General features: G+C 42.3%; 1 protein-coding gene across 1 annotated transcript; it reads right to left on the bottom strand.

Moving 5' to 3' along the window:
- Positions 1-3922: 3922 nt before the first annotated feature.
- On the bottom strand, positions 3923-13795 carry RPS25 (ribosomal protein S25). The gene is made up of 5 exons (XM_086956748.1): positions 13699-13795; positions 12385-12480; positions 11903-12086; positions 4913-5011; positions 3923-3980 (listed from the first exon to the last, which is right to left on the bottom strand). The coding sequence occupies exons 1-4, from the start codon at positions 13699-13701 to the stop codon at positions 4917-4919; spliced, it is 378 nt and encodes a 125-aa protein (XP_086812874.1). The 5' UTR covers positions 13702-13795; the 3' UTR covers positions 3923-3980; positions 4913-4916.
- Between the last annotated feature and the right edge of the window lie 489 nt (positions 13796-14284).

Below are 14284 nucleotides of genomic sequence, written 5' to 3' on the forward strand. Positions count from 1 at the left end.
TTTAAAGCATTTTGCCTCAGTAGTTTCCAGACATCCAGAGAGGGCCAGGAGAATCCTAGGACTACCTCAATGGCTAGCTTACGAGTGCCTGCTGCGGTTGTTTTTCCCGTATCTCCTTAGTCTCACACCATGAGCTCTGGAAGAGTGATTTGAGCACATTGATGACTCCTTGTGGAACGATGATCAGGTTTTGTTTATATTTTTTTTTAACAAAGGGGGAGATGGTGTTTTATACATTATAGAGCTCAGGACTACTACGGTCCCTATCGGACTCCATAGTCTGGTGATGCAAGTGATTGGGTGCGATTAATAAAATTCATGGTAATACGCATCAGTTAACGGTTACACTAGAGAATAAAAAGGTGCGATACTGAGCTCCGTGTTGTGTGATTCAATTACATGCTACCAGGGAGGACGCAACAATTATCAGCCCAATATCAAAGCGGTTCCCATGGAATCCCATCAGAGCTTTGAAATGGATGGGATGAGGCCCAAATCCCACTAGAGAGATACCACTACCAATGGGAATGGCTCAATTCATCCAAGCAGCTACAGGTGTTTCAGAAGTGGGACAATCTGGGTATCTCCAAATTGGGCGGTTTGGTCCCACAAACACATGATTACTTCGCACAACTGAGTAAATATTATAAGTTGCACCGGTCTCAATTCTCTTTGTACATACAGTTGCAACACGCCTTTGAAAAGTTTCAGACCCACTACCTGACTTAAATACATTGGAACACAAACTTAATATGCGAGATAATAGGGCAAAGGTTTTTCACGTCTCTACAAGACACTAATCCTAAATGTGCCAGACCCGGTGAGAATGCAGTGGGATTGGTGGGTGGCGGACATTGGAGAAATTGATGAGGACTGGGTTAAGGCAAAAGTTACAGCCAAAGAATTGGTAAACCCGGCCAAACTGATTGATCCAATTCAAATATTTCTAATAAAGGGCTAGACAAGACATGGAAATGGGGTGGCAAACCCAGACTGCCTTTGCTTCAGAAAAGTCATGGTCAACTGTATCCACACAATATGGAAATGCCCAGTCATCCTCTACTGGTCCAAAATCCTCCTAACACTAGGAAAAAGCGTACAGCATCTCATTTGGTCACCAAGATGGCTTTCCTGAGGGGGGTTTGCGGGGTGGGATGGACTTCGGGGCCAACAAACTGGTGGGCATGGATTGCATACTGGCTAAACACCATATTGCAGGGCATTGGAAGTCAGGGGCACCCCCTCCGCCCGCACCGTTCAGGGAATGGTTGCAGGGTGTGCACTACTACGGCTCGACAGCCAAGTAGGTAGTGTACAAATCCAGGGGTTATAATAAACACCATGATCTGGGGTGCTGGGAGAGAACATTCAAGATCCTTGACTCACTGCTCAGGCAGTGCTCCAACACTTTACCTTGTACCAGACGTGTTTATAGGGACTTGGTGGGAGATAAGGGGTATTTGTGTATATTGTTATATGCTCCTGAGGAACCCTGTGTGCAATAGCAAATATGCTAAGACTTTCAATTATGAAACCAATCAAAAGATCACAAGAACCCAACATTCTAAATAAATACCACCGAGGTTCAAAATCTTAGAATATCCTTGAAGAACATGACTGTATAAAATGTACTAAACACAAGTGGAACTGCTCTACTCTGGATAGCTATACCTAATATTTTGGTTACTTAATTCACTGAAGGGACAGAATAAGTTTAGCTGAAGGAAGCACCATTTGTTTTAATGTGCTACTCAGAAATGTACGTACAGTGTGAATATGCAGGAAAATGGTGCCAAAATTTGTATGTTTGAGCTTCACATGTATTATTTACAAGGTATAGGCACAGTTCAAGTGCTTGTTACGTAGATGATAGGGTGATATGTAGCATATGTGGTCTGGTCACTTAAATTTGGCTTTGGTTCACTGTTGGCAGTATTCAGTGTTCTGAGTATACCAATACATCTTTGGCAAAAAAAAAAAAAAACGAATTTAATAAATGGACCAGGAGCTACAAATCTCTGCATAGTTGGTACTTCGGATAAGAAGGACTTTAAAACCCCAGAGGTCAGATGTCAGGCAGAGCAGTCAAAAAGACTCGGAAACCAGCCATGTTGTAAACCAGCCATGTTGTGGCCCAATCAAAATTTTAAATCTGAAACGTTCATTCCTCGGGACCTCACTCCATAGAAATACAATTTGTCTTAATAGGAAGCTATGTCAGTAGAATGTTGAAATTGCCAATTCCAAAGACTAAAACAGTCACATGCATGCGACAACTTCAATCACCACCATCTTCGAAGCATTCAGATTCAGCAACATATTCTAGGTTTTGCGTTGCCCTGTGCCATGCAAGGCGACAGTGCTGCGCAAAACTTACAACCTACACTAAGCCACCCTGCATTGCTTGGTGAACTGCGTGGTATGGGTGTTACATGCGTGGTATGGGTGTTACGTGGTGTTTTCATGCATCCTCCCACATATTCGAATTCCCAGATTTACCAAAAGAGGTAGATGTGGGAATGCACCAGAATTGTACGCCTCCACCGGATGCGCAACGAGGAGAAATATCAATTTCTCCTTGTTTCCTCTGTAAGTACTGCATTCTACAGCACAATTAGAAAAGAGGAAAATACCTCTTAAAATGTTTTTTGCAGGAAGATGCTCCTTCCTGCACAAAAACAACCCTGCCTTCCAACGCAGGCACACTAGCACTTTAGTGCAAGGGTGCCTGAACTGGCGCTAGGCAGCACATTGTACTGCCCCCCTACTTGCGCTTACGCACAATGTAAATAGTGAATTCCTGCCTTCTTTCACGCAGCTCAGCGGTTTGCTGCGCTGCCTGAAGGTTTGTTAAATATGCCCCCAGCGTCTGGGAAAGAGGCGCAGGAAGAACAGAATCTGATGGATTTAACAGAATAGGAACATTCAATGCTTATCTCCCACACAGTGCTCTCTAAAACAATGAAAAGCAGGGCTGCGGGGGAGATCATATCCTATGTAGAAGGAAGATAAAGAAATTCTTAGACCAGCACCTGCCTGTGTCTGCCATCGCAAACACACAAGTCACCATAACGAGCTGCAATTTAGACGGAACAGCTTTCGTTTAGGGTGTTGCTATGTAAGAGAAACAGGTATACCCAAGCAGATAGTCAGAAAAGCTACCAATTTATAAGGCCTAAAAGATCTATTTACTCCTCATGGGGAAAGAAAAAACAATGCTGCATTCACATAAACCTATCTATATCAAGGGTCACATACTACAATGCTTCAATATGGTCCTAACTAAGCTTGGTCTCATTTTAGCAGCGAGAACGAAACGGATTGCTAGTTCGTTTTTTCATAAATCATTCAAATGAACTGATTTTTGCATACATTTCGTGGAGCAGATTTTTTATTTACTCCTGCAACGCGATTGTAGGATTTATTTTCAAGTGATTCCTACGGCAACGCTTGTGGGATGGATAAGGGACCATTAAGATACTTTACAGGTTATGTACAAGTCCATTTACCACATGATAATTTGTTGGCCAAATTTCGCCTTAAAAATTAAGGGTTACCATGTTTCTTGACATGAATTGAAAAATGTATTTTTTAATTCTGTATATAGTATTTTAAATGCGCATCTAGATTGATGCTTTTTAGGAAAATGTAGGGTTATGTATGTATCCTATGTCATGTTTTATTGTTTTGTATGCCTTGGAATAAGTCGAATAAAGATATTCTGACTGACACATGATAATTCATAGGAAACTCTAAATCAGCAGAAAACAATTCCCCTTCATAATCAAACAGTAAATCCCCTCACGCACATTTCATAAGCTGATCACTGCCCTCAACTTGTAAAACAGTCTCCCTAGAACGATATTTCAATTCTGAAATCACACTTTTCTTCCAAACATACCAGCAAATGAAATGAGACTCCTTTTCAATCCTTTTTTTATTTAACACATTTACATTAGAACAGACTCCAACAGAAAAACCTGCAATGAAAGAAAAACGAATTAGCATATTTAGGCATTAGCATTACATAACCAGTCACTCATGAAATTCACATCCACCCAACAAGGGTGCACAATATCAGCGCTAAGCCGCAGATTTAAATTAAGAATCCACCACATACCATTAATGCGCAGACAACATATCCACCACCATTGGACAGTACAAGTAATGGTAATAGGCATAAATCCACCAGTAGTGCACTAGGTGGCAGGGTATATCTCGAACACAAATTCTTCAGAATGTGCGATACGCTGCTACATCTCTGCTGATTTAGTCGGACGACAAGAGTTCATATTCCTTCACCCAGACCCACCCCTTCCAACAAGCAACTGGCCCAAACTGGAAGAAAAAAAGCCACTGGGTCCAACAATCTCACCGTAAACATGCAGAGCACTCATTTACATTCACCCAGGAAAGGCATCCTGGAAGTACAAGTGCATATAGCCACAGGATTCCAGCAGTCACTGCAATGGTGCTAAATGTAAAAAATGGCAGAACACTGGCTCTGTGCTAACCGCAGCCAAAACCTGGGCATGAAATTAATTATGCTCCACAACTCCTTTTCCTCTGCATAAAAATACAATTTCTTCTGCTAGTGTTGGAGGTAAGGATTTTTTTTTAAGTTGCAACCTATACTGCCTCCCATAAAACGTGATTTTCCCACTAATTCTTTTAATTAAGTGGTAGCAGAGGCCCATACTGCCCTCATAAGAGAACTCATGGCACGGAAGACTAACATTAGCAATCACAAAGGCAGCTGGTTTCAGGTTAGGGATCTTGATATTGGCCCTTATAGCCCAGGGCCTACCGACAAGTCCGTTCCAATTCAACTTGCCCCATTAGTAGTTTCCACAGAAAACTATGTGTTTCGAGAATTCATAGTCCACCCCTTTGAAGACGGGGCACAACTCACCGGATTAAGCTTCCTCTGTGCCTGCGGGTGCATCTCCTCCCTTCGTGTTCCGGGTATAAATCACTTGAGCTCTGTGCTTCGACACCAGTTTAATTAAACCTGTTAAAAGACAAAAGTATTACTGAAAGTTCCTCACAAATAACAGAACTCTCAAATGAGACCGGTCAATGATTTCACTTACATCACGGTGACCTATCAAACAAGAAAACGGCAACAAACAAATGCAAACAAGTATATGCACTCTGGTTTATCTCGATATTTCTTAATTTGAACATACCACGACATAAGGACTGGCAAAGCAGATACGTCTCAGATATGATTCAAGTGCAGAGCTGTTGACTTGACCACTGTTTGGCCCTTATTTAGAGTTCTGGGTTAAATTCCGATATTGTGAAAAAGCATGAATTTATAGCAGGATAGAAATTTAGAGGTGCGTGATAATTATCTTACCCTTGTAATTTTTCCAGGTAAATTCTAGAAATACGTCAGTACATGTGTGTTTTGGTGCAGAAAACTACTAAAACCTACATGTAATTCCCCAATCAGGTGATATTTATCGCACTTCATTAACTGAAGTATCTCCATGCGGTAGAGCTCAGACTGTAGATGTAGTGGGCTTCCTCTTGCCTCCAATTGTTCTGCACAGGACAGGGATTTCTTGCATACCACATGGAGTTGTAGGGTTCTGGATCCATACTGGGAAACACTCCTGTCTGACTTGGGTGCTAGGCTGAAACCTGACCCAAAGGTCTTTCTTTTGCATAGAAACAGATTTAGAGGTCATCGGATAAATTAGCTGTTCTATGGTTGCGGCCAATAGTCACTACGAGGGGATGTGGCTCATTGCTGGAAAGATGAGAACCCTCCCTCTGTCGAAGACCGACATCAGTGGGCTTGATTTATATACAAAAAGGCCACATTACATACCGAGAGGTTACCCCAAGAGAACACACCAAAATAGGACATTTGGGCTAGCTCCTGGGGGATTATTATTCACCGAATAGTCAACGACTACTGCTTTAATACGTGGATATAGGTACAGAGTGTTTTGTATTTTATGATCCTGTATATAGTCACAAAAAAATGCGCATTGGTCATGTAGCGTTGATCTGGTATGATGATACGTTTCTGCTTATAATCGGGTTTGTACTTGACGGTGACAAAAACATTGTTCTTCTAAAAAAGAAAGTTTACCAATACTGGAGGAAAAGCAAACCTCTTACGGTATGCTCAACTGCACACTGAGCTCAACGTTTTCAACCTTTATAAATGACATGGTTTGTTTTTCGAATTTCTTTTACAGGAATAAATTGAAGAATTAAACTATTAGAGACGTCACACAATAGAGCATAAGATAGAATGCGGCATGTTCGGTACCACTTGGTGGTAAAACTGCACGGCTGCCCATTTACATTGCACAGGTGGCTCCTATTGAATCCAGCGCAAAATTCTGCATTCTTCATGGCCCAAGTAAACCTGGCTAGGTTGATCTAAGCTCGGAATATTGGGTGTAGGCCACGAAACACTACTCAATTTTCAAAGAAACAGGTATGAGCATGTTGCTATTCAATGGAGGTGTTTTTGCCTTTATAGTAAAGATGAAGTGGAACAATTAGGTGGAATTACACTTGTAGGTCAGAGCTATCTAAATTTATGTTAGAATCTCAAGAAATTCAAAGGCCTTTTTGGGTAGATCACCCCCACTCTTTGCTAGTTTACTGCCTGAACACTGTGGTGTTTACGTCCAGTGCCCAGTAAATGTGCTCCGATCTCTGAAGTATATACATAATTGGCTAATACCAAACAGACATATTCAATCTAACTACAAGTCCTTGGTATATGGGACCCTGCATACCCAGGGACTAGGTTAATCACTAGTGGAATGCAGCACTGTGTGAAATTTTAAGTGTTCAAATTCACCATGCCTAAATAATCCTTTTGCCAGGCCTAAACCCACACTTAATACGTATAACCCTCCCGAGCTCCAAATGAAGCAGTCCAGACCGAGCTGCCAAGCCAGGTCCTCTGAACCAGACCCCAAGCAACAGAATCAATTTCATCCCAGTAGCCCAATCTGAGATAATCCTCAACTGTCACCTGGCAGCCTGCGGGGATGTGCGAATTGCTCTTAGGAAAAGGAACAAATTCCACTGTTTGACCTCTGCCCCATTGCTTATTTCAGTGGGATTTCCACATGTCCAAGGATACATAACCTCAGGGGTATGTCAAAAGCTCTGACCAAGAGAAGAAATATTCCGACATCTTGAATTTGGACAGATTTGCATTGTAGGATTGTTTAGTGGCAAAGCCCATAGGAAGGGATGTATGGAGGGCAATGTTGCCCCTATAGTATAGGTAGTCCCTTACACCCACACGCTAGCGCCAGGCATAAAAGTGCCCTCCTTTGCTACCTTCAGAACACTGCTTACCTGCGGAACACAGGACTGCACCTGTTCAGCCAAGAAACTTGAAATGAGAAAGACAGACCAGCTGTTTCCCCTGCGGAGCAAAAAAAAACCCCTCCCAAAAAAAAAATGAATGGCTGCGACTGCTTCCACTCGAACCCATGACAGAGGAGTGGACTGCAACAATTGGTTGGCTGGCCTCCTGTTAAGCTCTTGGAACACAAAAGCTGCCAGGAGCCTTTAAAGAGCCCAGTTGACTAGTTTTAACTGGATTTGAGTCTTAACACCAGCCAGGGGTCCAGAACCTTTTGGATACCACCTGGTTAAGTGTACTCTCCTCCCTTCAAGATAGCAAAAGTGGATACTTAGGATTTTTTTTCATGAACTTTTTATGCTAGAACCAGAGGCTACCATGCGATTGCATCTTACCTGCAGCAATCGCATCGCTGGTCAGTTTCAACTTAAATTTGCCCTTGTGAAAGCAGCTTGACTCCCAGAAAAGTCTCAATATTAAGGATTTCTCGGAGACCAACACTGAGCTGCACCCTGTCGCTGTTGAACCTTCAGTCAAATCCATCTGGAAGCCTGCCCCACCAAGAAAATTCCTCTAGGAAAAAAGAACTGAGCCAGAAGGAACAGAGCCAAGCTGGGTTCCAGTGTCCAACCCGCAATCTATAGCAGTCAGCCGTACCTTTTTAAAAATTCGTCATTTTGGTGTCAGTTTATAAAAAATTTTTTTTTACATTACTATTTAATTAAAATATAATGTCCTGTTTTCAACTTAGTAACTGTTTTGGTAGTGATAAACGCTTTACACTTATTTCCTATGAAACAAGAATAATGGCTGTGCCACAGCTACCCAAAATTAAACCAAGGTTTAAATTCAGGCAACCCAACTGGACAGGATACAGACTAGTGACATTAGTTTGGAAGGTCTCGATCACCCCAAATAAACCACTTTCTCATAGTACTCATTTGCAGTCACTTGTCTGTGCAATCTGGGCCTTTCTGGATTGCATTTTGCGCACATTACTAAGTGCAACCTTCAACGAATTTGATCGACTAGGTAAAAAAACTTCTACAAAAGCAGAGATCACAATAGATCTTGCAAACCACATAGTGCAGCAGGGTTTACTATGCTACATCACCCTAAAACAAGATCACTGTCACCAACAGACACTTTACCAGGAGTAACAAATCCAAAACCTTTGGACACTGCAACTTTCCACACAACACCTTTCCAACTGTACTTCTAATTTGGCTTTAAGCAGAATGCGCAAACTGAAAATCTTTAGTTCGACTAATCAGAATATTGCAGAACACCAAAATCTCAGTAGACTAATAGAAGCAAGGCACAAGCCTGGAGAACACTGCCCGAGACTAGTCCCAGCAGCTGGTGCTATTACAGGTAAAAAGGGTTAAGCTTCAAGCAGCTTTAGTTAGTCTACCAATGCAGTATATCTAGAGCCAAGCGTAGGCTTTAAATATCTAAAGTCCCCCGGCCACCCACAAAGGCAAAAAAATGCCACCAGTGGAACACCTTCTCCTAGCTCTGGCACACGATTTACGCAAGCACCCTTTGTATTACAAAATGGGACGCACCAGAATCAGAGTCCCTCTTCTGTAATACCATTGTGCCCAGGGGCTCAAAAGCCTGTTATGCCCCAGGGCAGAATGTATAATTCAGGCCAAGGGCCCGTATTACTGAAGTGCCCCAGGGACGCAACTGGCGGTTTCCCCCTGCTTTGAGTGTCCAGCCACAGGAAACAACCGTATTACAGAAGAACAAATATCTGGTCCCTTCTGTAATACATATGGCATTGGTGCACATGTTGCCCTAGCGTTCTCAAGAGGGCTCCCTCATTTGCATTGTGCGTGGCCCCATGCACATGAGGGGATCACTAAATCTGTGCCGTATTATGGACGCTCAAGCACATACATAAATAAGCTTTCAGGAGGCACACTGAGTGCCACGAAAAGGTGGAGCACTGTTAGAGCTCCCTCTGTTGCAGCCCTATGTGCCCCACCAACATTACCAATGCAGATATCTCCCCTCTTAAAAGTGTAGGCAGTGCCACCTGCACAGTGAAAGAGCAGCTTTGAAGCTGCCGCTCCGTATTTCACTTGAATGCGCTGCTCCCAGGCAGCAGGTTTCCAGCTGTCCTGAATATAGCACATTAAGTCTAACAGGGCACACTTTTCCTGTTTGCGCCATGGCGCACTTTCTGGTTGCGCCACGGTGCACATTGAAAGTGCGCCCTATATGTCATAGGGCCCCATGTGTTAACCACATGCGTGCGGTGCATTTTCCCGCTGTGTGCTAAGGAATGCAGGATGCCATTGTTCATGACGAGCTTAGCTCGTCATGAGCACACGACCAGTGTACTGCATCTCGGTTTAGCTCTTATAGAATCAATAAAGACCAGCTCCAATCTTCAACAAATTATCTCCTGCCCAAAAAGAAACACTTATTTCCATAAATGCAAATCACAGCCACTACTTCAAGCCAACTAAATGGGAACTACCATAGCACAGGGCCCACAAGCATCATCTGCAAAGGACTTAAAAGTGTAGGTTACAAGTGAAACGTTAATGCTGTGTCAAGATCGGTGTTCCTCCCACACCCCGCATCCTGTCAGCTACAGCGTAGCATGTAGTCAATGTGCATCTTGCTTTCAATCTTGTGGAAGCTTTGTCATATACATAAGTCTTTGCATCCAAATGTACAGACATTAATTTGCATAGTGTTGGGAGCAGGGTCTATCTATAAAATGTTTCTCAAAGTACAGTTAAATTGTGCCCACCGCACATGCAGGAATGAGTAGCCATATTGGAATGGTTGAAAACTTAGATGGCTGCTCTTGACAGCAGCAGATGCAACCCAGATTGCCAGTGGGAGGTTGGAGAGAGGCTTTAATAGAAAGGATAAGGTAGTAGGTACAGACATTAGTATCTTGCATGTACTATGTTATGGTCTAACTTTGCAGTAAAATTACACGCTATCCAAACATCGAGCAAACCCACAACAGGGAGGAAAGGGTTCAAATCAGGAGCACAGAAAATATAAGAAAACCTCCTAGTAAGGGGATATGCAAAGCCCATTCTATGTATTATACTATTCACAAAGGATATGGACAACCGCCAAAGTTGCAATAGGTGAGCCCTGAAAATTAGCAGAAGGGCTAGTCATGACCCGAAAGACAAAACCGTAGGCCACGCTAACTACTTGTAGAATCGCCATTTATATTTTAAAAGACATAATTACCTTGTTTTCAGGAAGCTTCAGAAAGGCAGTATTCAACGAGCGTACATCATAAGACTAGGCCATGAATTATGGCCATATTCTACCAAGTAAAACAAATAATTTCTAAAACTAGGACCTTCACCATTACCAACAAGCTGGTCTTTCTGAAGACCCAAGTTTACACTGTTATCCTTGCTTCACAATAAATGTTACAGTTCAAAGCAAAACTCAAATTTACATTTCCCGATACAGTAGAAGCAATGCAGCTTGAACGAAATGTTAGATCACGAAGGGCCCGATTCACATAACTAACTTAACCCCTTCGATGCTGATGACGAGCTGAGCTCGTCATGTAACGCGGTTATTCGAAAACAGCCACACAGCGCAAAAATAACTGCAGCAGCGATGCGGTTAAGACAAAATCCTAAACTTACTACCATTTTCGTATTCACAGAAGGCACTTACTCATTTTGGAATTCACATGAACTACTTTCTCGAACCCTATTAACACCCTGCACCGAGCTGAACTACATGTTTGACCCCTTTACTTATTTGTTTGAGTTGTCTTATTATTCACATGATTGGCTTTGCATTCATTTATTTGTACTGTGTGATATATTGATTCACTTGTCTGACTATGTTCCTTCATGTACCTTTCTATGTAAAGCGCTCTGATATCTGCGATCTTGTTTGCGCTATATAAAACTTTTAAAATAAATAAATACATAAGTTAGGACTCCTAAATGCCTTCTGTGAATACCAAAAGTCTTACAATTAGGATTTCTCAGTGTAGTAGTAGTAAAGTTAAGAGTCCTAACTTTACTACTACTAAACTGAAAAAATCCTAATTTCAAGACTCCGTATTCACAGAAGGCATTTAGGAGTCCCAACTTCTGTGAATACCAAAATGAGCAAGTGCCTCCTGTGAATACCAAAAGGAGCAAGTGCCTCCTGTGAATACCAAAATGAGCAAGTGCCTCCAGTGAATATCAAAATGGTAGTAAGTTTAGGATTTTGTCTTAAGTTAGTTCTGTGAATCGGGCATTTAGAGACTGGTTTTGCTATATAACTAAACCCAAAAGTCCAGAGGTTGTAGCGTACCAGATCAAGATTATGGTTCACAAGCTACAAAAGTGAGCCACCCGCCTAAAAGAAATTCTGGAAAAAAAGACTACAGACAGCATGAACCAAACGATATGTATGAGTGCACTCCTCTTAAAAGATAGAACTCGGGCCAAAACCGGTACTCCACTAGCATATGAGATTGTAAGATCCAGTTGAAGCAATACCCAGTTTTCCCCTTCCTCCTAAAACATGAAAGCTGCCATCGCTTGTTCTCACCTTTGTTGAGTAGCTCTTGAAGCGCAGCCCGGGCCAGGGAGCCTCGGATCTTCAGCCTCTCGGACACAACAGCAGGAGTGATCAGCTTGTAGTTGGGCACCTCTTTGCACAGCTTGTCGTAGGTAGCTTTGTCAAACAGAACCAAGTTGTTCAGCTTGTCTCGTACTTTTCCTTTGGACCACTTCTACTCAAAAGAAATAGCGTGTCAAGGTTTGAAATTCAAAAAATGCAATACCAAGCTAGATTACTCTTAACTGCAAAACTATACAACTCTTAGATATAACAAAGAACCCTCAAATCAAGAGCAAGTTGTAGCTGCAATGCATGCAAGAACAGATGCTCTGAAGCCATTTGTCACCATACATAACAGAAAGTATAGTAACAACAACTATGAAAATACACAAATACAATGCTATAAGCTCCCACCAATGAGTTATTCGTACAGAACACCACACTGTTCAAAGTCCCAGAAATTAGCTTACCTTCTTCTTGGCTTTACCGCCAGATTTGTTGACTGGATCCTTGTCCTTCTTGGCGGACTTGCCCGCATCCTTTTTCTTCTTATCGTCTTTGGGAGGCTGTTTAAATAAACAATTATTAAAGGTAATTGCCAGAGAAAGAAGATGTAAGCAGATTAATACAAATTGCGTTTTAATTCTGCAGAACGTGAAGAGTGGGCATCACGACAACTGGAAAGCAACTACTTAGCAAAATAAATCAAAATTAAATCAGTAGTCTGAAGCACGTTCCGTTATGCGGAGTGCAGCACTTAGCCTATTAGGAACACAATCTTCTATCACTACGAGAAAACGTGTGCAATTAAGAGGTTCCCTTCCTCAATGGGTAAAACCTGACAAACAATCCGGACTAACTGACAAAACCGATTTCACGCCATAGCGCATCTAACTGAAATTGCTTTTAGATACAAAATCACTTACACAAATTCCTCGTATATCAGCATTTAAAAATAATCTCATGCACAAGCATTAGCACTACAGGTAGTATTGCTAATGCTTCACCTTTAGGTCAGTTTTAGAAACGTGTCAATTGTAGTTATTAAATTACATGTGATCCGAAACGTTTACATAATGTACCACATCTAATCACCTACGGTGGTCAATTACCATTAAAAGATATTTTCTTCCGCCTAACGTCTCTCCATAAACAATTAAACACAGCCCCCTTTAAAATTTCGGGTCAGCCAAGAAAAACTGCGCATGCCGCGGCAGTAACGCCTACGCAACTTAGTATTTCGAGGTGCATAAGAGTGCACACTTTTAATGCATTTTTTACAGATTTCGGAAAGGGTTCCCATCACCACTGTAGCTACCGCTCGCAGTATGTCCGTTAAAATGAGATATTTTTAAACTATGTACTAGAACATAAAACCAGGAATTCCAGAACCAACATCATATTGCACCCCTTCAATCTATACCCTATCATACAGAGCTGTCAGTACAAAGCGTCACAGGCCAGTGGGCTAAGGCCTGAGCTCACCTTAGATTCGCATATACCCGACTAAACGAAACATAATTAGATCCGACTTTAAAGCCCACTAAAGCAGATGAGGTCCTTCTAGAGTAGTTTCATTTTTATTAACGTTTTGAGAGGAAAAAAAGGGGGTAGAACATGCCGAGGACCCTTGGTCATAGTCTAGTCTGCCTCGGAACCACAGGCACGACGTCGAGTCCTCGCAAGCCTAGCGTTCGGATGCGAGGAGCCTCGGGTCATACTACTACTGTGCGAGCTAACCGCTTTCAAGCTCTTCTTTGCCCTGATCCCATCCCGACTCTCACCATGCTGCTGCTCCGGTGAGATGGCGAACAGAAAGGAAGTGCCCCTGCTTCGCCGCTCGGGAAACCCTGCTCGAGGGCGGGACTTCCGGCGAGTGACTTCCGGGTTACAGGGAAAGCCACTATTTACTCGCCGAGCAAGGCTTCTTCATAAACAAAGTAAAAACTACAACTCCCATCGTGCAACTTAGCCCACGCTGCCTGTCTGCATCAAGAAACAGGAAGAAGAAAGTAGTCACAAACTTGATTCCAATGATCCACTAGAAAACTAATTTGCAGTATTGGCGAAAGAAGAAATACAATACAATGTACTCAGTGGCGGCTGGTGGGCATTAGAAGTGGTGAGGCGAACAGCAGCAAGTGCCTCGAAGCTAAAAAGCATTTAAAATGCCATCAACAATGGGAAGCAAACCAGAGGTTTCTGCCTCTTGCTGATGATGCTCAGTGCTGCATTTCATTTTGTGCTTATTTTTCATTGCAAGCACAACTCTGCCACATTTTAAGTCGAAAAAGTAAAAAACATATGCCACTGCATTAATGTGGCCGGATTTCCCGAATACACAACCTTCCTCTGCCACTAATATTATGA

Source organism: Lissotriton vulgaris, chromosome 2_1, assembly GCF_964263255.1.
Source record: "Lissotriton vulgaris chromosome 2_1, aLisVul1.2, whole genome shotgun sequence".
Taxonomy (NCBI): Eukaryota; Metazoa; Chordata; class Amphibia; order Caudata; family Salamandridae; genus Lissotriton; species Lissotriton vulgaris.